This window comes from Ranitomeya variabilis, chromosome 5, assembly GCF_051348905.1.
Source record: "Ranitomeya variabilis isolate aRanVar5 chromosome 5, aRanVar5.hap1, whole genome shotgun sequence".
Taxonomy (NCBI): domain Eukaryota; kingdom Metazoa; phylum Chordata; class Amphibia; order Anura; family Dendrobatidae; genus Ranitomeya; species Ranitomeya variabilis.
In genome coordinates, this window is record NC_135236.1 from 690,137,613 (window position 1) to 690,161,893 (window position 24,281).

At 47.7% G+C, this 24,281-nt stretch overlaps 2 protein-coding genes across 10 annotated transcripts in view; one reads left to right on the plus strand and one right to left on the minus strand.

Moving 5' to 3' along the window:
- Positions 1 to 4,216, plus strand: part of EPS8 (EGFR pathway substrate 8, signaling adaptor) — a 192,743-nt gene extending 188,527 nt beyond the window's left edge. For all 6 annotated transcript variants that reach the window (XM_077267284.1, XM_077267282.1, XM_077267286.1 and 3 more), the window contains 2 exons: positions 947 to 1,076; positions 3,671 to 4,216. In XM_077267284.1, the coding sequence (XP_077123399.1) occupies positions 947 to 1,076; positions 3,671 to 3,784 (244 nt within the window). In that variant the 3' untranslated portion in view covers positions 3,785 to 4,216. The remainder of the gene's footprint in view (positions 1 to 946; positions 1,077 to 3,670) is intronic.
- Positions 4,217 to 4,326: 110 nt separating this feature from the next.
- The window catches only part of PTPRO (protein tyrosine phosphatase receptor type O), a 555,000-nt gene continuing 535,045 nt past the window's right edge, over positions 4,327 to 24,281 (minus strand). For 3 of the 4 annotated variants that reach the window (XM_077267281.1, XM_077267279.1, XM_077267278.1), the window contains 4 exons: positions 18,512 to 18,666; positions 16,370 to 16,505; positions 7,806 to 7,925; positions 4,327 to 7,106 (listed from right to left, as the gene is read on the minus strand). In XM_077267281.1, the coding sequence (XP_077123396.1) occupies positions 7,821 to 7,925; positions 16,370 to 16,505; positions 18,512 to 18,666 (396 nt within the window). In that variant the 3' untranslated portion in view covers positions 4,327 to 7,106; positions 7,806 to 7,820. The remainder of the gene's footprint in view (positions 7,107 to 7,805; positions 7,926 to 16,369; positions 16,506 to 18,511; positions 18,667 to 24,281) is intronic. The other variant, XR_013215987.1, reaches the window with a different exon arrangement.

Below are 24,281 nucleotides of genomic sequence, written 5' to 3' on the forward strand. Positions count from 1 at the left end.
AGGATGGGCTCGGGGTTGCAGCTGCTCTAGGGGGATGGGCTCGGGGTTGTAGCTGCTCTGGGAGGATGGGCTCGGGGTTGCAGCTGCTCTGGGAGGATGGGCTCGGGGTTGTAGCTGTTCTGGGAGGATGGGTTGGGGGTTGTAGGTGCTCTGGGAGGATGGGCTCGGGGTTGTAGCTGTTCTGGGAGGATGGGCTGGGGGTTGTAGCTGTTCTGGGAGGATGGGTTCGGGGTTGTAGCTGTTCTGGGAGGATGGGTTCGGGGTTGCAGCTGCTCTGGGAGGATGGGCTCGGGGTTGTAGCTGTTCTGGGAGGATGGGTTCGGGGTTGTAGCTGCTCTGGGAGGATGGGCTCGGGGTTGTAGCTGCTCTGGGAGGATGGGCTCGGGGTTGTAGCTGTCTCGGGAGGATGGGTTCGGGGTTGTAGCTGCTCTGGGAGGATGGGCTCGGGGTTGCAGCTGCTCTGGGAGGATGGGCTCGGGGTTGCAGCTGCTCTGGGAGGATGATGAGTGCTGTACAGCTGCTCTGGGAGGATGGGCTCGGGGTTGTAGCTGCTCTGGGAGGATAGGCTCGGGGTTGCAGCTGCTCTGGGAGGATGGGCTCGGGGTTGCAGCTGCTCTGGGAGGATGATGAGTGCTGTACAGCTGCTCTGGGAGGATGGGCTCGGGGTTGTAGCTGCTCTGGGAGGATGGGCTCGGGGTTGCAGCTGCTCTGGGAGGATGGGCTCGGGGTTGCAGCTGCTCTGGGAGCATGGGCTCGGGGTTGCAGCTGCTCTGGGAGGATGGGCTCGGGGTTGCAGCTGCTCTGGGAGGATGGGCTCGGGGTTGCAGCTGCTCTGGGAGGATGGGCTCGGGGTTGCAGCTGCTCTGGGAGGATGATGAGTGCTGTACTGCTGCCCTGTGTTTAATACTTTTATCCTGTTAACACTTTTCATTCCTCTGTTTGATAGAACTGTCGATTGTCTGGGAGTGTTAACTGGAGCACAACTCTTCTCTCTCACAAAAGATGAATTAAGAACGGTGTGTCCTGAGGGGCCACGAGTCTACAATCAGGTGACGGTGCAGAAAGCTTCTCTGGAGGTAACGTGTGTGTCCGGAATGTCACGCTGATGGACGCGTTCACCTTTTTTCTAATTGTGGCTCCTTGGGCCCTTAGTAACTGAAGTATTAGGGTTTCCTTTATTGCATTCGAGCAGTTGTATGATCTCTGGTGAGGCAGATTGGGGAGATGGTGACCACGATCAGCGACAGAACAGGAGTGATGGATGCAGAATAATGCTCTCACCTACATGTTATTAGCATGGATGGACTAGATGCTTGTTCCTCAGGGCCCTCCCCATTATCTAGTGGAAAAAACATTTATCCTCCAGTCTGCAGTCTTCAGATAAAACATGATGAAACATGATAAATTATGAAGGGCCAGCCTTTCTCAGGGCACACAGATTTCACTTGATGGCAACCAAACATCTGTCCTCTCTCCTCTGCCCTCCTCCTGCAGAAAATTCCAGATGTCACAAAGGCAAGATTGTTGGGGTATCCTCGTCAACTCTAGGTACAGATCCTTGTAGTACCTGCTTCTCCCACTACAGATCCTTGTGGTCACCCATCCCTCCCAGTACAGATCCTTGTGGTCGCCCATCCCTTCCAGTACCAATCCTTGTGGTCGACCATCCCTCTCAGTACAGATCCTTGTGATCGCCCATCCCTCCCAGTACCGATCCTTGTGGTCGCCCATCCCTCTCAGTACAGATCCTTGTGGTCGCCCATCCCTCCCAGTACAGATCCTTGTGGTCGCCCATCCCTCTCAGTACAGATCCTTGTGGTCGCCCATCCCTCCCAGTACCGATCCTTGTAGTCGACCATCCCTCCCAGTACAGATCGTTGTGGTCGCCCATCCCTCCCAGTACAGATCCTTGTGGTCACCCATCCCTCCCAGTACAGATCCTTGTGGTCGCCCATCCCTTCCAGTACCAATCCTTGTGGTCGACCATCCCTCTCAGTACAGATGCTTGTGGTCGCCCATCCCTCCCAGTACCGATTCTTGTGGTCCCCCATCCCTCTCAATACAGATCCTTGTGGTCGCCCATCCCTCCCAGTATAGATCCTTGTAGTCGACCATCCCTCTCAGTACCGTTCCTTGTAGTCGACCATCCCTCTCAGTACCGTTCCTTGTAGTCGACCATCCCTCCCAGTACAGATCCTTGTGGTTGCCCATCCCTCCCAGTACAGATCCTTGTGGTCGACCATCCCTCCCAGTACAGATCCTTGTGGTCGTTCATCCCTCCCAGTACAGATCCTTGTGGTCACCCATCTCTCCCAGTACCAATTCTTGTGGTTGACCATCCTTCCAAGTACAGATCCTTGTGGTTTCTGATCGCTCCCCATACAATACCTTGTAATCCCTGCTGCTCCCAATAGAGATCTTTGTGGTCCCCCATCCCCCCAGTACAGATCCTTGTGGTCCCCCAGCCCCCCCAGTACAGATCTTTGTGGTCGTCCATCCCTCCCAGTACAGATCCTTGTGGTCACCCATCCCTCCCAGTACAGATCCTTGTGGTCACCCATCTCTCCCAGTACCAATTCTTGTGGTTGACCATCCTTCCCAGTACAGATCCTTGTGGTCAATCACAGTACAGATCCTTGTGGTCCCCCATACCTCCCAGTACACATCCTTGTGTTCGCTCTTCCCTCCCAGTACAGATCCTAGTGGTCCCCCATCCCTCCCAGTACAGATCCTTGTGGTCGATAATCCCTCCCAGTATAGATCCTTGTGGTCGATCATCCCTCCCAGTACAGATCCTCGTGGTCGACCATCCCTCTCAGTACAGATCCTTGTGGTCGCCCATCCCTCCCAGTACAGATCCTTGTGGTCGCCCATCCCTCCCAGTACAGATCCTTGTGGTCGTCCATCCCTCCCAGTACAGATCCTTGTGGTCACCCATCTCTCCCAGTACCAATTCTTGTGGTTGACTATCCCTCCCAGTATAGATCCTTGTGGTCAATCCCAGTACAGATCCATGTGGTTTCTGATCGCTCCCCATACAATACCTTGTAATCCCCGCTGCTCCCAGTACAGATCCTTGTGGTCCCCCATCCCTCCCAGTACAGATCCTTGTGGTCGTCCATCCCTCCCAGTACAGATCCTTGTGGTCATCCATCCCTCCCAGTACCAATCCTTGTGGTCGATAATCCCTCCCAGTACAGATCCTTGCGGTCGCTCATCCCTTCCGTTAACACTTCTCGCGATCACCCATCTCTCCCAGTATAGATCCTTGGTCGCCCATCACTCTCGGTATAGATACTTGTGATCGCCCATCACTCTCGGTACAGATCCTTGTGGTTGACCATCCCTCCCAGTACAGATCCTTGCGGTCGCTCATCCCTTCCGGTAACACTTCTTGCGGTCGCCCATCTCTCCCAGTATAGATCCTTGGTCGCCCATCACTCTCGGTATAGATACTTGTGGTTGACCATCCCTCCCAGTACAGATCCTTGCGATCGCCCATCGCTCCCACTACAGATCCTTGCCTGACTGCTCCTCAGACAGATCTTCATCATCCCCAATACAGGGGAACATTGTCCTGACTGATCTAATGTTTGGTTTCTTGGTAAAGGATGAGCCTGTAACCAGTAGACTGATCTGGAGTAAAATTCCCATCCTCTCTTTATTCCAGAAGATGAATGGTAATTCGGAGCTGCAGGAGATAATGAGAAAACGTCAAGAGAAGATCAGTGCTGCCGCCAGTGACTCTGGGGTGGAATCTTTTGATGAAGGGAACAATCACTGACTTTGTCTTTTTATTTTCTTCATCTCACCAATTTTCTTGGTGGGTTTGGCCGTTGCATCTATATCCTGACATTTTTTTCCCTTATGTGCTTGGGTTTCCAGGTGAATGATCCGATTCTGGAGGGAGCGTACTGCCACCTTTTTTTTCCGATCTCTCTGTACTAGGGAATGTGAGGGCTATCCTGTGGGTGGGTAGGGGGGCTTTCTGCTGAAGATGGCTGGATGGCCCGTCTTGTGTTTGCTGCAGTATTAGATGTTTAGCCATAGTCATGGCTCCACGTCGTTGCCGAAACAGTCCAGGAACCTGAAGCTCTGACTGTATCTTGTATATTTGCCTTCTATGAATTAAAGTTTATCTTGTTATTGAGTAAATGATAAATATATGAATTATTTTTCTCAGGTTTTTAATGAGTAAATTGTTTTTACAACCTGATTTTCACGTGTCTTATGTAAATCTCATGTGACGACATCATGTTGTACAGTACAAGTGTGGGTAAGGACATAGAGCGACTGTGTGGCTGGAGGCCGGGGTGTAGGAGGGTTATATGGTGCCTGCAGATGTCTAACATATATACAATATGGAGAAGTCCTGGCCCTCACGTCATCGATCCCCAGAGCTTCCTTCAGTCCCATTGAGCCTGGTCTATGACATTCATGTAAGCAAGAACCGAGCGGCACTAACCGAATATCGGTATCGGCCTAGAACACGGAAGGACGCACAAAGGAAAGGGATCAAAAAGCAAATAAAAGGTAAACTAGCACAAATAGGTCTACGTATTTCTAGATTGTGCACCATATTGCTTTTCTGGTAGTGCATCGGTCGAGTAGGATACAGCCGTATTGTGGGCTTGCGCATCAGTATATTGTCAGCTTTTGGGGTTTTTTTAAACTGTTTTTAAAACTTTTTGGCTTAAGTATTTAAATATAATTATTTATAGGTGATCCCTTTCCTTTGTGCATACTTTGGCATATAGCATTCAGCCCCGCGCCATGCCGCTTGCCTTTTGCCATGCCGACTGCCTTTTGCCACACCGCATCTTTCCATTCCGCCTGGCTTTTGCTGTGCCGCCTTCTTCTTCCATTCTGCCTGCAATTTGTCTTGCTGGCTGTCTTTTGCCGCTCCGCCTTCTTTTTCCATTCTGCTTGCCCTTTGTTGTGCTGGCTATCTTTTGCATTTCCACCAGCCTTTTGCCGCGTCGCCTCCTTTTGCCTTTCCGCCTGCCTTTTGCCGCGCCACATGCTTTTTCCATTCCGTCTGCCTTTTGCTGTGCCGCCTCCTTTTGCGTTTCCACCTGCCTTTTGCTGCGCCGCCTCCTTTGCCTTTCCACCTGCCTTTTGCTGCACCGCCTTTTGACGTGCCGCCTGCTTTTGTCACACGTTAGTAAAGTGCCCCGTGATACTTCCATAGTCCTACAATTGGACACCAGCTGTGCAACAAGTCTGTTCATGACATTTCTTTCCTCCAACAAGTTCCTCCCATCATGTGTGAGTGATATAATTGAGAAGTGGAAGTAATAACAGCAACTCAGCCACGAAGTGAAGACCCCATAACGTTAGAGCGGGGGCCGAGTGTCCCCGAGTCACCCACGCTCTTCTGACCCCATAACTGCAGAGTACCTAATTCCTCTTTTAATAACATCAGTTATGACCCGCAGGGAGCTTCATGGTATGCGTTTCCATGGCTGAGCAGCTGCATGAAGCCATACATCACCAAGCACCATGTCTAGCATCAGATGGAAAGGTGTTAAGCCACCACTATCAGAGTAACGTAATTGTGCCCACTGTAAAGTTTGGTGCAGGAGTCTGTGGACTTGTGCTGAAGACTAAGATTTCCCTTCACTGGTAGCAAGACATTGAGGACAAATGTAGCCTCTTCTTTGTTGGAACAGTTTGGGGAAGACCCCTTATCTGTCCCCATAACGGTGTCCTGTGCACAAGGTCCATAAAGAGATGGTTGGAGGAGAACATGAGTCGTCGCACAGACCCCGGGCCACAACCCCCATCCTATATGGGAGATTGTGTGCTCGGCTTCTTCCAAACATCTGTGTCTGACCCCACAAATGCTCTTCTGGATGAAAGGGAAAAAATTCCCACATATACCATGAAAATCTTGTAGAAATCCTCCCCAGAAGAGCGGATGTGGCGCTATCCTCAGACGGCCCACACCATATTAATGTCTATGGATGAAGATGAGGACAGAGAAGCCCCCGGAGGTGGATGTGGGGGGCACATACTTTCTCCATATTAATGTCTATGGATAAAAATGAGGACCAAGTAGCCCCCGGAGGTGGATGTGGGGGGCACATACTTTTCTCCATATGGTGTATACTTTACTACTGTCACAGGTAGCATATGGCAGCTCCTTGCCTGTGTGTATTCGCTGTGCCTGCAGGAAGTCCAGTGTTGTGACATTGGGGTTCATGTATGATAGTTGGGTATATCTCTTGCAATGGCCGATAATGGGTTTGGGGCATCTGTAGACACTTCAGTTCTACACGTTACCACCTCTTGATTGACCTCCTTTAGTCCTAACAATTTTTTGCCTAAAATTGTCCTCAATTTGCTGAAAAGTCAAGCTGAGTTTAGTGCAGAATAAATGTGGTGTGTTCTAAGTTTAGGAGGAAACGATCAGTCGCTGTATAATGAGTGTTACCAGAGCATTTCAAGCTGCCATATTCTGGCAGAAGAAGTTGACTTCTTCATGGGAAAGTGAGCAAAGCTGCCGTATTAGAAGCGGGCTTGCGTCAGTGCATCCTGCATATATACATCTGGATATCATATTCAAGGCCTTCCTCTTCATAATTTTATTTCATGTGCAATTTACTGGATATATAGCTCCTGCCCGTAATACAGATGTACCGGCACCCAACCAACATGTGTCATACACTCACGTAGCACAAATAAAACTGAATACACAACGGTGAGTCTCTGAGATGTCAGGGCTCCGGACTACACCCTCTACTCTCTCCAGCCTTGGACCCAACACGGACATTGTGCTTCACAACTTACATACAACTGTGGGGACATTGTTTTTTCTGCCAGGACAAAAGCCTGGAACCACAGCCCAGTGTCCTCGCAATTCGTGGAAAATGAGGTATGATCCATAGTAGGACTGTGAGACTACGAATATTGCACCTGTGCTGTCACTGCTTCCAGCTCCTTTTACCATTTACTGTCCATTATTTGGTCCATACTGAAGTTCATGAAGGAAAAGGTCCAGGAGACTCGTCAGGTTTAAGGCCAGGGCTTCATCACAGATCAGTGGCCGTAGCACAACTAGTAAGCATAGCCCGAAAGCTGGAGAAGGTGACCACTGTTCTCACCTGGAATAAAGACACACAAGATTCACATCCTGTTCTACATGGATCATACATGGTCTGGAAATTAAGAAGCACATAATAACTAGTCACTATGCAACAACCTATGAAGGCTACTGCCCCATAAAGACTGCTCCCCATAAAGATCGCTCTGCTAGAGTGTTTATGGCCCCCACATGCCTGCATGCACTACTGGCATCTGGATCTCCTCCCAGACATGAATCAGCGTATCAGTGGCTCTACTTGGTGTCCTATGTAATATCTCAGAGGGTCTCAGTTGTATTCAGGTCTTGGAAAAGTGAGGGTTAGGCACTGGCATTGTCCTGCACTAGGGGGATCCCAAGGCCACTACACCTGTGTAGGGCTGATCACTGAAGATAGCCAAAGGTGAAATGAAAAGCAAAATTTTCACTCTAAAGTGGTGCTGAATTAACCTTCACATTGCATTCATCCAGACAAAAGCCAGCTGGGATTTCTCTGTGCACAACTATCACCCACCCTAAAACCAACATTTAGATCTATGTAAATGATCAGCATGAACCATGACAAATGAAAGTGTGAATGCAGCCTATGGGCCAGGTCCCTTAAAAGATGAAGATCCAGAGAGTGATTTCCTAGAGGGAAGTTTGGGGGGCACTGCAGCCTGCTTATGTGGACCATATGGATGCATAGCTCTATAGCCAGTATATCAGACCCTGTACTCACAGACAAGGACGGGCTCTAGGATTTGTGAACATTCTCGTAGATGACATCACTGATCCTGAATTGCTGCTTCTTCTTCTTCCACATCAACTGAACACAGTGATGAAGAAATATAAACTGCTCCTGAAAAAGAAGAAAAATTGCAGGATGACCAGACCCGGGGGTAAGAAGAGACGTAACCAGATGATCGGTGTCCGATATGGCACAGAGCTTACAATGCACAATATGTACACTCCACACCATACACATAGTATAATGATACATTATAGATGCAGTATAAACATACATTATACACAAACATTGTGCAGACGTACATTTAATGCACACTTTACATACACATGGCATAGACATTGTTCGAAATAGGAAACGGTTAATGTCTTCATACCTAACAAATCTCATATGGGGTGGTAACTCTACTGAGAACATACTTAGAGATTTACTGACTATGCTGGATGGGTACAGGAGGAGTTTGTATTTTTATTATGCACCTATGTTCTCTGCTATGTGCTGTCATGTATGAACCACATAAATCTGTACACAAAATTCCTACATTCATGAATGCTATATATTAACACTCCAACAAGGTTTGGAGAATTACTGAAACCACAAGCTGTGCATTTCTTATTCTAAGATAAGTCGCAAACCGAATCCCAAAAACTGTTAAATAAGAGCTATGGCTGCGCTAACCATTTTGGAGGCCCCACTGAGATCTCTCATGCATCTTTTAAGACTTGAATAACAGAACTTTTGGGTGATGGAGAGACACAAAAATGCAGTAAGTGAGTGTTTATTATACATGCTTTCTTCTCAGGGATATCTTTCCCCAGTCAATCCATGGAGGTTAGTATGAGGATTGAAGATATTAAACTGATCTTGTTGGACGTTACAATGATGAATCTTTTCTAGTTGTGCTGGTGACTGTAGAGTTCAGACAGGCCTGCAGAGCAAGGGAAGCATGGATGTTGCCCTACTGCCGGGGTAAGGCTCAAAGGCTCCAGGTCTCCTGGCTACATCTAACTGCACCGTGGGTACAAGTGTTATCCCGGCTACATCTAACTGCATCATGGGTAAAAGTGTTATCCCAGCTACATCTAACTGTACCATGGGTTGAAGGGGTTATCCCTGCTATATCTAACTGCACCGTGGGTACAAGTGTTATCCCGGCTACGCCTAACTGCACCGTGGGTACAAGTGTTATCCCGGCTACATAACTGCACCGTGGGCACAAGTGTTATCCCGGCTACATAACTGCACCGTGGGCATAAGTGTTATCCTGGCTACATCTAACTGCACCATGGGTAAAAGTGTTATCCCGGCTACGCCTAACTGCACCGTGGGTACAAGTGTTATCCCGGCTACATCTAACTGCACCGTGGCCACAAGTGTTATCCCGGCTACATCTAACTGCACCATGGCCACAAGTGTTATCCCGGCTACATCTAACTGCACCATGACCACAAGTGTTATCCCAGCAATGTCTAACTGCGCTGTGGGCACAATAATTAGGCAGTTGCTATTTATTACTAATGTTATTTTTTAATATTTTCCTGTTGTTAATACAAACAGCTTTATGTACCTGAAATATGAACATTTAAGAAAGTAGAAATGAAGTTTTGTCTTTTATTGGAGAATTTCAGTGCAGTTCAGTATTCCGGGTTTCCCAAATCACCTTGTGAATGATCTTGCCCTTTGTTAAGATGGAGTTTGCTGTTTTTATCTGCCCTACTTCCTGTTCATTTGTTTAAAACCCGGTTCAGGTGTGAGCTTCCTTGCTGGAGTATTCTGCTTCTGTTCCCCTTCAACTCAGCTGCTTGTTCTGAGTGTACCTCTACCTCTGGCTCTGGACATTCTCTGCATATGTAAGCTACACTCTCTATGTTATCATTAGTCTGTTGAATTTGGAACTTAACCCTTGGTTCACTCCTCCTGGTAAGAACTGTGTTTTTGAACTATGTTTCTGGACTATGTTTCTGGACTGTGTGTTGCTACTTAATCCTTCATTTACTCCCCCCAGTGGGAGCTGTTGGAAACAACACCAGTATAATACTATAAATACTATAATGTGAACCTGTTCCTGGACTTACCCGTGTTGATGCTACATCTGGGATCAACTTGTGGACTTGTTCTGGACTTCACTGTGTTTACTTCATACCTGGATTTGACTCTTTCTGCACCGACCGTGTTTTGGATCTGCACCACGTCGCCTGTCACACTCACCTTTTGATCACCATGCTGAGGACTCTGCCTTAAGAACTGCCGATTCGCTGTATATGTTTCAAGGACTTGTTTCATTGCAGGTCACTACGGGTTATCAGTATATTGTTTTGGGTGTTATTTGCACTAAAGAAACCCGTCTGTCTGTTCATTGCCCCACGCTATCAGAATCCTCGAGTTCCTACAATAGTATTACAGGATACTCCAGCCCAAAAAAGGATTCTGCTGGGGCAATTACAGAGACACGGGTAGACAAGATGTTTGCAATGATTAACTCCTTGCAGCAGGAGATGGAGGCTGTACAAAATAAGATTAGAGGCATGGACTCCCGGGCTGGCCACAATGTGCAGGTGTTTGGTCAGGCTCTCCAAGATTTACATACCTTGATAAAAGATCAGGATACACCACCTGCTCAGCATACACCACCCACAAGTATGCCTAAATTGCCTCCTTTCCGGTTTAATGGTGACTGAAGTCAATTCCGCTGGTTTGTTAATCAATGCATATTATTCTTTGATGTACATGTCTCCTACTATCAGTCTGATAGATCTAAGGTATTATGTATTATGTTGTTGACATCACGGGCACTGGCTTGGGCAAATCCTATGGTTGAAAGTTGCGATGTCCGTCTAAATCATTTGGATGATTTTCTGGCAGCTATGGCGCAAATGTTCGATGATCCCAACCGCCGTGCCACCGCTGAAACTGCCTTGCTTTCCTTACGCCAGGGGAAACGTTCAGTCATAGAATATATTACTGAATTCAAGAGGTTGGTGGATACCAACTGGGATAACAATGCTTTATTGCCAATCTTTAGGAAAGGGTTGTCCAGTACAATCAATTATGTGCTAGCTCGCCCAGTCTCTACAGGAGTTTGAGTTATTTTTACAACACTGTGTGCGTATTGATATCCGCCTAACTGAACGCAGACAAGAGAAATGGGCAGCTTTAAATCGCATCACTAATTTTGCTCTTCCTTCTAGGGAAACTACCAGCAAGAACCCGCGGGAGGCTGAGGAGGTGCCTATGCAAGTGAACTCACTACAAAGACGTGAGAGTAATGAACACCGTGAATATCGTTCTCGTGAGCGCTTATGTTTTTACTGCGATCAATCGAATCATTTCCTCATTAATTGTCCTAAATGTCCCAGGCGACCTAACAAAAGGTGTTGGCGGCAGTAGGGGATTATGACAATACGGACACTGAGTCAGAAGTTTCGGAGACCAGTTTACATCTAGATGCTGTGGTTGACCTAACAGTGATGTCGACTTCCCCTACAGATCAAGGGGAGAAATACTCACATTGTTCTCTTCCTATTCAGATTCTGTGAGAGGGACAGTGGATACCAAGTTCTGCTATGATAGACTCTGGAGCAGGTGGGAATTTCATGGATTGTTCTTTTGCCAGGGAACATGGTATTAAGACACAACTAAGAGCCTCACCAGTCACCATGGAAACAGTGGATGGTTCTCCATTAGTTTCCGGGCCAGTAGAATGGGAGACGGTACTTCTGAAGTGTAAGATGGAACCAGACCATCAGGAAACCCTTTCATTTATGTTAGTATCTTCTCATTTTCCTGTAATTTTAGGAATTCCCTGGTTACGGTCACAAAATCCAAACGTCAATTGGGAAACTAAGGAGATATCCTTCCTCCCGAAGTGTAGTCCTACCATCAGTCCAACGGTAACGACTCCAGTTACCCAGAATTTGGAGGAAACAATACAGGTATCTACTCTCCTTCTGGTTCACCAGGAATTCTCGTACGTTTGTGACAAGAGGATGGCAGACCAACTCCCTCCACATAGACCAGATGACTGCCCCATAGAACTGCTTCCTGGGGCAGCGATTCCTTTCGGCCATGTTTACCCGTTGGAAGCTCCAGAATTAAAGACACTACGAGAATACATAGATGAGAATTTAGCCAAGGGGTTTATCCGACCATCTTCTTAACCAGCGGGAGCACCCATATTCTTTGTAAAGAAGAAATATGGCACTCTAAGACCTTGTATTGACTACCGGGAGCTAAATAAGGTAACTATTCGTAACAGGTACCCGTTGCTGCTAATTCCTGAATTGTTGGAAGAGTTCACCAAGCTAAAATATTCACCAAATTAGATCTTCGCGGGGCATATAATCTACTCCTTTATACTTCCCGAAGACGAATGGAAGACAGCTTTCAGATGCCGGTATGGACATTTTGAATATTTAGTGATGCCACTCGGACTCTGTAGTGCTCCTGCTGCTTTCCAACACTTAGCCAACAATATTTTCAGGGATTTACTGGATCATTATGTAGTAATTTACCTGGATGGCATCTTGATTTTCTCTAATTCCCTACAGGAACATGTTAAGACCGTGCTCAGACGTTTGAGAGATAATCATTTGTACATCAAACTCAAAAAGTGTGAATTTCATTGCTCCAAAATTCAATTTTTAGGCTATGTTATTTCTCCCCAGGGATTGAATATGGAGTCCAGCAAGATCCACGCAATCATAGATTGCCCGGTACCAGGAAACATTAAAGCGGTACAACGATTCATTGGTTTTGCTAACTTTTATAGACGTTTTATGCGGAATTTTTTGGAAATTGTCCATTCCATCACTCTCCTCACTAAAAAAGGGAAGAAGTTTGTATAGTCTTCGCAAGCCCAGGGAGCCTTTGACCGCCTCAAGGTTTGTTTTACCACGGCTCCAATATTGACGAATCCGGATCCTGCACTGCCTTTTGTCATGGAGGTGGACGCTTCTGTGCACTGGGAGCAATCCTCTCACAGCGAACCAGAGACAAAGGTTTGCTGCACCCGTGTGCCGCCTTTTCTCACAGGTAATCATCTGCTGAACTGAACTATGACATTGCAGATAAGGAACTTTTGGCAATCATTTCCACCTTTAAGGAATGGAGACACCATTTGCAGGGAGCAACTCAACAGGTAGTAGTGCTCACAGATCACCGTAATTTGGAATTACTTAAGTCCGCCAGATGTCTCTCTCCTCGACAAGCTAGATGGAGTTTGTTCTTGAACCAGTTTGATTTTATTATCTCGTACCGCCCAGGTTCACGTAATGGGAAAGCCGATGCATTATCCTGTATCCACACGATGGACTCCGTGCCTGGGACCCCGTCTAAGACATCTTGTGTCTGATGCCAATTTTATAGGAGTGCTCCAGGACCGGGACTTGTGGGAGGAGATCAAGCTGGCCTATGACGGTGACGTATTTCTTGCTGCCCCACCTGACAATGTGAATCTTGTTTTTCAGAATGGTGTATGGCTTAGAGATCGATGCATTTACGTCCCAGAGGCTGTGAGTCTTCGAATTCTCAAATTGGTCCACGACTCCGTATTGGCTGGTCATAGGGGGGTACAGAAGACGCAGTAATTTTTAAGTCGTTTTTTCTAGTGGCCTACCTGCTTGAAAGATGTGAATGACTATGTCCGCTCTTGTGAGGTTTGTGCTCGGTACAAAGTTCTCGTGTATCACCTACTGGCCTTCTTAAGCCACTACCCATACCATCTCGCCCTTGGGGGTCTATTTCGATGGACTTTATTGGAGAGTTACCCACCTCTGGCGGTAAAAATACTATTTTGGTGGTAGTGGACCGTTTAACGAAGCTTGCTCATTTTATTCCTTGTACTAGTCTTCCCTCAGCTACAGAGCCAGTGGATCTGGTTATCCAGAACGTTTTCCGGCTGCATGGGGTACCAGATGAGATCATCTCTGACCGGGGAATACAATTTACCTCTAGGTTTTGGAAAGGATTTTGTTCTGCGCTCCACATTAATGTTTGCTTGTCTTCTGCATACCAACCTCAAATCAACCGGCAGACCGAACGGACCAATCAAACCTTGGAGCAATATCTACGCTGTTACGTCAGTCATTTGCAGGATGATAGGCTGAAGCTACTTCCTTTGGCAGAATTTTCATATAACAACTCACAGAGCAATTCCACGAAGGTAACTCCTTTTTTTGCCAATCTGGTATATCATCCAAATATTTTGCCTAGGTCTCCAGTTGCTACTTCGGTACCGGCAGTTTAAGACAGAGTGGTGCTGTTGCAATGTAATCTTGAAGTTTTGAAAGACTCCCTGACCTAAGCACAGGAGCGTTACAAGAAGACAGCCGATAGATTCCGGAAACTGTCACCTATGTATAAGGTAGGAGACTCTGTTTGGTTGTCCACCAAGAGTCTAAGATTGGGTGTTCCTTCGCAGAAACTGGGACAGAAGTTCATCAGTCCATTCAAGATCACCGGGATTGTGAGCTCTTTTGCTTGTCAGTTGAAGCTACCACGAACTCTAAAGGTACACCCAGTATTTCATGATTCTTTATTAAAACCAGTCTCTCTTAACACATTTCAGGGACGTATTGTACCTCCCCCTCCACCAGTGTTGGTTGATGGCGAAGAACAATTTGTGGTACAGGACATTATCGATTCAAGACTCCATATAAACCGGCTTCAGTATCTTGTTAGATGGCAGGGTTACTCTCCTGAAAACCATTCTTGGGAACCAGTAAGTAACATCAATGCTCCCCTGAAGGTTGTTCAGTTTCATCGTAGATACCCAGACAAGCCTGGTCCAGGACTGTCCTGAGGCAGTTTCTAGGGAGAAAGTAATGTCAGTATTCCGGGTTTTCCAAATCACCTTGTGAATGATCTTGACCTTTGTTAAGATGTAGTTTGTTGTTTTTGTCTGCCCTATTTCCTGTTCGTTTGTTTAAAACCTGGTTCAGGTGTCAGCTTCCTTGCTGGAGTATTCTGCTTCTGTTCCCCTTCAGCTCAGCTATTTGTTCTGAGTGTGCCTCTACCTCTGGCTCTGGACATTCTCTGCATATGTAAGCTACACTCTCTATGTTATCATTAGTCTGTTAACCCTTGGTTCACTCCTCCTGGTAAGAACTGTGTTTTTGAACTGTTTCTGGACTGTGTTGCTACTTATCCTTCATTTACTCCCCCGATGGGGGTGTTTCTGGACTTACCAGTGTTGATCTGGGATCAACTTGTGAACTAGTTTCTGGACTTATCCGTGTTCATGCCACACCTGGGATTAACTTGTGGACTTGTTCTGGACTACCCTGTGTTTACTTCATACTTGGATTTGACTCTTTCTGCACCGAAAGTGTTTTGGATCTGCACCACGTCACCTGTCACACTCACCTTTTGATCACCTTGCTGAGAACTCTGCCTTAGGAACTCTGCCGATTTGCTGTATATGTATCAAGGACTTGTTTCATTGCAGGTCACTGCGGGTTATCAGTATATTGTTTTGGGTGTTATTGCTGTTGTACAAATACACTATTTGTAATAAAGAAACCCGTCTGTCTGTTCATTGCCCCACGCTACCAGAATCCTCGAGTTCCTACAATAGTATTACAGAAACACAGCCGAGGTAAGGAGGCCGAGCCTGACCACCACTGAGCAAGACACAGAACTACAAGGTGTTCAGTTCTCAGAGACACAGCAGAGGTGAGCAGGCTGAGCCCGACCACCACTGAGCAAGACACAGAATTACAAGGTGTTCAGTCCTCAGAGACACAGCAGTGGTGAGCAGGCTGAGCCTGACCACCACTGAGCAAGACACAGAAGTACAAGGTGTTTAGTTCTCAGAGGCACGGCAGAGGTGAGGAGGCCGAGTCCGGCCACCACTGAGCAAGACACAGAAGTACAAGGTGCTCAGAGACATGGCCAGGGTGAGGAGACCAAGCCAGACCACCACTGAACAAGACACAGAAGTACAAGGTGCTCAGAGACATGGCCAGGGTGAGGAGGCCGAGCCCGACCACCACTGAGCAAGACACAGAAGTACAAGGTGATCAGAGACACGGCCGAGGTGAGGAGGCTGAACCCGACCACCACTGAGCAAGACACAGAAGTACTAGGTGCTCAGTTCTCAGAGGCACGGCAGAGGTGAGGAGGCCAAGCCCGACCACCACTGAGCAAGACACAGAACTACAAGGTGCTCAGAGCCACCTCAGAGGTTAGGAGGCTGAGCCCAACTACCGCTGAGGAAGACACAGAAGTACAAGGTGCTCAGAGACACAGCAGAGGTGAGGCTGAGCTCGACTACCACTGAGCAAGACACAGAAGTACAAGGTGCTCAGAGACACAGCAGCGGTGAGGCTGAGCCCGACCACCACTGAGCAAGACACAGAAGTACAAGGTGCTCAGAGACACAGCAGAGGTGAGGATGAACCCGACCACCACTGAGCAAGACACAGAAGTACAAGGTGCTCAGAGACACGGCAGAGGTGAGGAGGCTGAGCCCGACCACCACTGAGCAAGACACAGAAGAACATACTATAGATGTACATTATAGATATACATTTTAGATTTACAGTCCAGTGTATACTAACCTCTGTCTGCACCATAGACATCCTGTAAGAGCGCAGTTCTCCTACAAGGCCAAGGACATCTACAAACTCGTGATCTCGGATGTGCTGCATGAGGCGGTCCAAGGCGATAAATGTTCCCGTCCGTCCAACACCAGCGCTAGAAAACAACAGGATGAAGATGTTTCAGTAATGATTCAAAAAGTGGACCTCCATATGTGTACATAAAGATGCTTTACAGTGCAGCTCTGATTGTTCAGACTTGTAGCTATGAATAAGCACAAGTTCCGCAGAAAATTAATGGAGATGGCACAGACCTCATTGTTATCGTGTCTTCCTTACACAAAGGCGGGGTGATTTCACTTGTAATGGTGGGGGGACGTTTTGTGAGAAGGTCGATCATAGAGGCCGATCATAGAGCGTCAGTGACAGGCCGATCATAGAGCGTCAGTGACAGGGAGAGAGGCCGATCATAGTGCGTGAGGGAGAGAGGCGGATCATAGAGCGTTAGTGAGAGAGGCCGTTCATAGAGCGTTAGTGACATGGAGAGAGGCCGATCATAGAGCGTCAGTGACAGGGAGAGAGGCCGATCATAGAGCGTCAGTGACAGAGACCCCGATCATAGTGTCAGTGACAGAGGGAGAGAGGCCGATCATAGAGTGATCGCTACTCCCCCGCTTCTCCCCTCTGCAAATCCCTCCACTGGCTCCCAAATCCCCAATCAATCCAGTTCAAACTACTAACACTGATCTACAAAGCCATCCACAACCTGTCCCCTCCCTATAGCTCTGAACTAATCTGCCAATATCTTCCCTCACGTAATCTTCGATCCTCCCAAGACCTCCTACTCTCCTCCACACTTATCCGTTCCTCACACAACCGCCTCCAAGATTTCTCCCACGCCTCAACACGTCCAATTATCCACCACCCTTGGATCCTTCAGACGGAACCGGAAAACCCATCTGTTCAGGAAAGCCTACAGCCTGCAATAACCATTCCGCCGCCTCACCACCACTCGAGCTGCTGCCTCACCACCACCCGAGCTGCCGCACCCCCGACCTTCTGTCTCTTCCCCATTATCCCATAGAATGTAAGTCCGCAAGGACAGGGTCCTCTCCCCTCTGTACCAGTCTGTCATTGTAAATTTGTTTACTGTAAACCATATCTATAGCTCTGTACGTAACCCCTTTCACGTGTGCAGCACCATGGAATTAATCGTGCTATATAAATAATAGAGTGTCAGTGACATCCAGTCTGTTCTTCTGGGTCCAGTTGCCGAGCGTCTATTGGTCTGCCCTCGAGTGGCACCTGGCGTTCATCGGGAGCCAAGTCTAACCTCACCATCAGAGGCTGTAGTGAACAGTCCGGTGGTTGCTTAGTCACACCCCTCCAGGCTCTCCGCAGTCCGAGGCACAATGGTTCCCCAAATCATGTCCGTGACAGAGTGTCAGTGACAGACGGAGGGAGGTTGGGCATAGAGTGTTATTGTCAGATGGAGAGAGGTTGGGCATAGAGTATTAGTGACAGATGGAGAGAGGTTGGACAAAAGTTACTTTCTTGCTGGGTTTTCTCCATCCAGTGTCATTTGCAGAGTTGTTGGTAGTGAAGAACAACCCCGAGAAAATGGTGTAGTCCTCAAACAATGGCCATCTGTACAGAGAGCCAATGTCTGGCAGAAAGAAGTTGGCTTTGATGAAAAGAGACAAAGAGTTAGCCTAAGGTCGGGTACCGGTGGACAGTAGGGGACAGCATTGAGACCTATGACAGGAGTATGATGTGCCACTAGAACTGATGGGCGATGCCAATGGAGTGAACAGTGCTGAGTTGAGGAAACCACCAAGCAGTAAGCGTTGAGTATGGACCTTACTAAGGTCTGAAAAGTGGGCTGCAACAGTGTATTTCACAGTATAGGACCACCAAGTGGGAAAAGGCTGCATGTTTTCTATAAGTGCAAGTGCTTCCATATTGGACAACTATAAATATGGCCCCGATAAGAGCCAAGGAACAGTGTATGTTCTGTGCAAACTCCAGACGTTCAATGAGCTCAGCCTTCTTCTTACAGCTTCAATTATAATGGACATGGTGGCTTCACTGAACACAGAGGCAATGACATTACTCGTAAGGGAGGCGGTGGCTTCAGTCATAACCGGGGCCTTCACTACTTACCTGCAGTGTACGGTGATTGGTCCTTTTGTTTTGGTGGCTTTCTGTCTCACCATGTAGACAAATTGCAATATACTCTCAGCTGCACTGGCGGCTGGGACGCCGTGGTCCGGCCAGGCTGTGAAATTGAAGTGCATGACATGCTGGGCTTCAGTGATCTGAAAACAAAAAGACACAATGATTGTTGAGGGTACACCATCACTTCCGCCATACACAGTAAAAGTCAAGAGCGGAATTCTGGGTCACAGAATGGTATTGTGTCATTTATCGAAGACAAAGTAGGAGAAAGCAGCTCACCTTCACCTATTCGGACGCCATCGAGAAAAAGAATAAGCAACGAGGCATTGCATAACATCCAAAATGTGGGGTGTAGTGAGGAGAACCTGAGTGAAAAGAGATGCCTACAAGCCACTCTTTAACACATGGCAAGTGTAGAGATTACTTCTTAATCTGCAAGAAACATGGAGCCAAATCCTCCTGTAGTACCAAGAAAAGAACATAGGAACCTTCCTTTTCTGAATAGTGATTTCAGATTTTGTAAGTTGCACAGGTCAAACTGTGTGTTCTCGGGAATAGAGAGAAAGATAGGAGCTGGCTTCATCACCGTGACGAGTGGCAACAGCAGGCCACGCCACTAGCATTAGAGAAGGCAGGAGGCAGAATGTGAACGAGACTGGCAGATTGACAAAGTACAGAAAAATACTATGTTAAGGCCAACAGGAATCTATCAGTAAGGCTCTGGTGCCAAAGTGCACATTTGGGGGTGAGGTCTCAGAGGTCATCATTGGAGTCCATCATCTGCTACTGCAAGTATTCACCATGATCTCAGCAAACACTAAATCTCTGTTAATAACAAATCCAGTCTTTATGTTCTTGTTGCTTATCCACCGGCATCTTATATTTGGTGTAGTCGGCAGGATGAATTCAAGTATGGTAACAAATGGAGCAGCATCACCTGCCAGTTAGGCAATTAATAGGGAAGGCAACCAGGGAAGGACACGTCTTCTGAGGGCGCACTATGCAAGAGGTTATTTGCCCAACATGAAAAAGGCGAGACCCTGTTGTTGGCGAAGCTTTGGAGGAGAGAAGGGCAGGGGACTAGGTCTCATATAACACTGCACTCCGGTTTCCTCCCACATTCCAAAGACATACTGATAGAGGATTTTGATTGTGAGCCCCAATGGGGACAGTGATGATAATGTGTGCAAACTGTAAAGTGCTGCGGAATATGTTAGCGCTATATAAAAATAAAGATTATTATTTATTTGTGCTATATGATCACTTTGTATTAGGCCTCAGGTAACATTAATTGCAGAGAACCTTTGCAGAGAGACTCAAGTCTGAACCTGACCCGACATTACAGCAGGTGCTGAAGGAAACTGTCACCCTAGAGAAAGAACAGGTTTTCACAGTCCCAGTGGTCATGTAAGTAGAATCAGTGCCAGAGGGAAATAAAGGACAGGAAGTCTGAACGGCCACCTTAGAGGGATGCGTGAAAGACCTGCATTCAATGTAAGCCAGAGGTGTCAAACTGCATTCCTTGAGGGCCGCCAACAGGTCATGTTTTCAGGATTTCCTTGTATTGCACAGGTGATAATTTAATCACCTGCACAGAATGATTCCAGCACCTTGTGGAATACTAAGGAAATCCTGAAAACATGACCTGTTGGCGGCCCTCGAGGAATGCAGTTTGACACCTCTGATGTAAGCTACAAAAGAAGAAGTGGCAACCTGGGCACAAACGTCTCAAAGGTATACAGGGCCGAGTAGGCGGTCTGGTAAAAGAAATGCTGCAGCTAGTCAGTGACTCGTAGTTAGAAGAATTTAAACTAGACCATCCTGCGATTGGGCTCAAACTGCAGAAGGAAATGTTGATTTAAGCCCTTTGCTAAAATCTAGACTTGGAAGAGTGTTCGGTGGTGGTGACGAAGTTCAGTGGGGTATAGATAATCTATCTGGTTGATACGGGGTCTCAAGCAACCACCATGGCAAAGCTGGTGTTTGAAAAGTATCTTCTCTCCCTACTCCAAGAAGGCAATGCAATGCTTGCATCACACCCAATACCTGGGTGTGATGCAAGCAGACATCTCGATCTGGGAAGAGAATTAACAAACAAAGAAAAAGTAGTGGTAGAAAATGGAATAAACCCTGATGTTCAAGTCATCCTTGGCATAAATGTGTTGTAAGATTTAGGTAGACTGATGGCCCTCACGTTCTTTCCCATGTACTTGAAGAATGTTACAAGTCAGAAACCTAAACAAACTGCATTGCAATTACATCTGAAACTATTTTAGACCGAGAACAAGTTGCAGAAATTACCTGGGAATAGTGTGGTGTGTTCTAGTGACCACTTTCAAACCAGAGTAGCTGTCCCAGCAGGGCTAAAATTGTTGTTGCCATTGCCTTAAGGACTCAGAGGAGCTACTGTACTTGTGGAGCAAGTATTATAGAAAGTGAAGGGATAGCTGTGGCCCAAACACTGTCTACAGTTCAAGCTGGACAGGCGTTGAGATTGTCCAAATTTTACGAAGCAAGAGGTGTTTTTCGCACCCAGAGAGTTGATGGCAGAAGTGTTTCCTATCAAGAATGGTCGTCACTTAAGGGTCCAACAGCCATATTGAGCTGGAATGTGCAACAGCTGCCACACTGGTAATGAGGCAAGGTACTACAGGAATAGGGGACAATAGTAGAGAAAGTCTCCTGTGGGAAGTACAGGTAGAAGAGACCACATTCACTACAGGTGAATTGTATGTGAAAGTGGTGGCTCAGATGATGAGGAGGCATCCAGATGCATTTTGTAGGCATTTTATGCTTACTGAAACATTGGAGCATGAGATTTTCACTCAGGATACTAGACCTGTTCAGCAATGCAACTACTCCACCTCCCCCAGCCATTTCTAGGAAGCTAACCCTAACCCTTGCTAAAGTGCATGCTCGACAGCCATGTGGTTCAACAGAGCAAGGGTACGTGGGCATCACCCATACCATAGTGCTAGTGAATAAGAAAAATGGAAGATATTTTACATAGACTATTGAAGGTAGAGTGCATGTACTGTTTGGTATGCCTATACCTGTCTTCAAATAGATGATTCTCTAGCCGTCTTGGGCTGTACCAAGTTCTTCACCACCCTTAATATTACAAGTGGGCATTAGGAAATGGCTGGAGCTGAGTGAGACCAAGAGACTATTAAATATAAAACACAAAATGAGACTGTGAATTCCTCCACCTGCCATTTTGACTTTCCAATACTTCAGTCCCCTTCGAGAGGGCAACAGAACTAGGTTTAAAAAGTCAAACCTTGAGTGTCTCTTAATCTACATAGATGAAATCATCATCTTCTTGCCCACCTTCTATGAGTATCTGAAGAAGTTGGACCTGACAGTGACCCAACTGGAACAGCATGGGTTGAAGTTGAAACCCAGCAAGTGTCATTTGTTCCGAGAAGTGTGCAAAGAGGGAAACCAGCTAATGAACAAGAAGGTATAGATGATGCAGCAGTGGCCCATGTGTGGAATGTGGTGGAGCTCCAGTGCTTCCTGAGCTTAGTCAATTACTACCAAAGATTATTAAGAACTTTGTTGAGGTCCCGACCCTCCTATATGCTTAGCCAAATCGTGTGGAGATCAAGCCTTGCAGAAATTGAAGAGGCTGTTGACCTGCGCTTCTATCCTGGCTTATTCTGATTTCACTCTGCCATTTGGTCTATATAGTGATGGTCAAGAGCAAATGATTGCCTAAAACAGTCAGACACTATGGCAAGGAGAGAAGAATCCTGAGAATTACAGCTCCTTCAAGATGGAGTGAGGGCTGTCACCAAGAAATGATATGGGGGCAGAAATCACCTTGTGGACTGACAACAATACCCTAGTTCACTTAAATACTGCCAAGATGTTAGGGCAAGTTAGGTTAGGATACGGGTTGAACTAGACGGACTTACAGTCTTCCTTCAACCTTAAAAACTATGCTATGTAAGATAGGTGCCCTGGAAGAGCATTGGATGGCCCGACTGAGCAAATTTAACTACAGTCCTGTACTGTATTCAACTCATTCCTGTACTCTACAGAATCCCTGGCACCGTGCTTCGACCTTCAGGCCTGCAATATACAGAATCCACGGGACCATGCTTCAACCTTCAGGCCCTGCAATATACAGAATCCCCGGGACCATGATCCCCCTCTCAGCCCTGCAATATACAGAATCCCCGGCACCATGCTTCACCCCTCAACTCTGCAATATACAGAATCCCTGGGACCATGTTTTGCCCCTCAGACCCTGCAATATACAGAATCCTCAGGAACATGATTCACCCCTCAGCCCTGCAAGATACAGAATCCCTGGGACCATGCTCCACCCCTCAGCCCTGCACTAAAAGAATCCCCAGGACCATGCTCCACCCCTCAGCCCTGCACTATAAGAATCCCCGGGAACATGCTCCAACCCTCAGCCCTGCGCTATACAGAGTCCCTGTTCCATGCTCCGTCCCTCAGGCCCTGCAATATACAAAATTCTGGGGACCATGCTCCATCCCTCAGGCCCTGAACTCTACAGAGTCCCAGGGACCATGCTCCACCCCTCAGCCCTGCACTATAAGAATCCCCAGGAACATGCTCCACTCCTCAGCCCTGCACTATACAGAGTCCCTGTTCCATGCTCCATCCCTCAGGCCTTGCAATATACAGAATTCCAGGGACCATGCTCCACCCCTCCGGCCCTGCACTATACAGAATCCCTGGGACCATGCTTCGCCCCTCAGGCCCTGCAATACACAGAATGCCCGGGACCATGCTTCGCCCCTCAGGCCCTGCAATACACAGAATGCCCGGGACCATGATTCCCCCCCCCCCCCCCCCAGCCCTGCAATATACAAAATCCCCTGGAACATGCTTTGCCCCTCAGCTCTGCAATACACAGAGTACCTGGGACATGCTCCACCCCTCAGGCCTGCAATATACAGAATCCCCTGGAACACGATCCACCCCTCAGACCTGCACTATAAGAATCCCTGGAACCATGTTTCACTCCTCAGACCCTGCACTATAAGAATCCCCAGGCCCATGTTTCGCCTCTCAGACCCTGAACTATACAGAGTCCCCTGGAATATGCTCTACCCCTCACTCCTGCAATGTCCAAAATCCCCGGGAACATGCTCCACCCCTCAGCCCTGCAATGTCCAGAATTCCTGTGCCATGCTCCACCCCTCAGGCCCTGCACTATACAGAGTCCCTGTGCCAAGCTCCGCCCTTCAGGCCCTGCACTATACAGAGTCCCTGTGCCATGCTCCACCCCTCAGCCCTGCACTATAAGAATCCCCGGGACCATGTTTCACCTCTCAGAGCCTGAACTATACAGAATCCCCGGGAACATGCTCCACCCTCAGCCCTGCAATGTCCAGAATCCCCGGGAACATGCTCCACCCCTCAGGCCCTGCACTATACAGAGTCCCTGTGCCATGCTCCACCCCTCAGGCCCTGCACCATACAGAGTCCCTGTGCCATGCTCCACTCCTCAGGCCCTGCACCATACAGAGTCCCTGTGCCATGCTCCACCCCTCAGGCCCTGCACCAAACAGAGTCCCTGTGCCATGCTCCACCCCTCAGGCCTTGCACTATACAGAGTCCCTGTGCCATGCTTTGTCCCTCAGGCCCTGCACTATACAGAGTCCCTGTGCCATGCTTTGTCCCTCAGGCCCTGCATTATACAGAGTCCCTGTGCCATGCTCCACCCCTCAGGCCCTGCACTATACAGAGTCCCTGTGCCATGCTCCATCCCTCA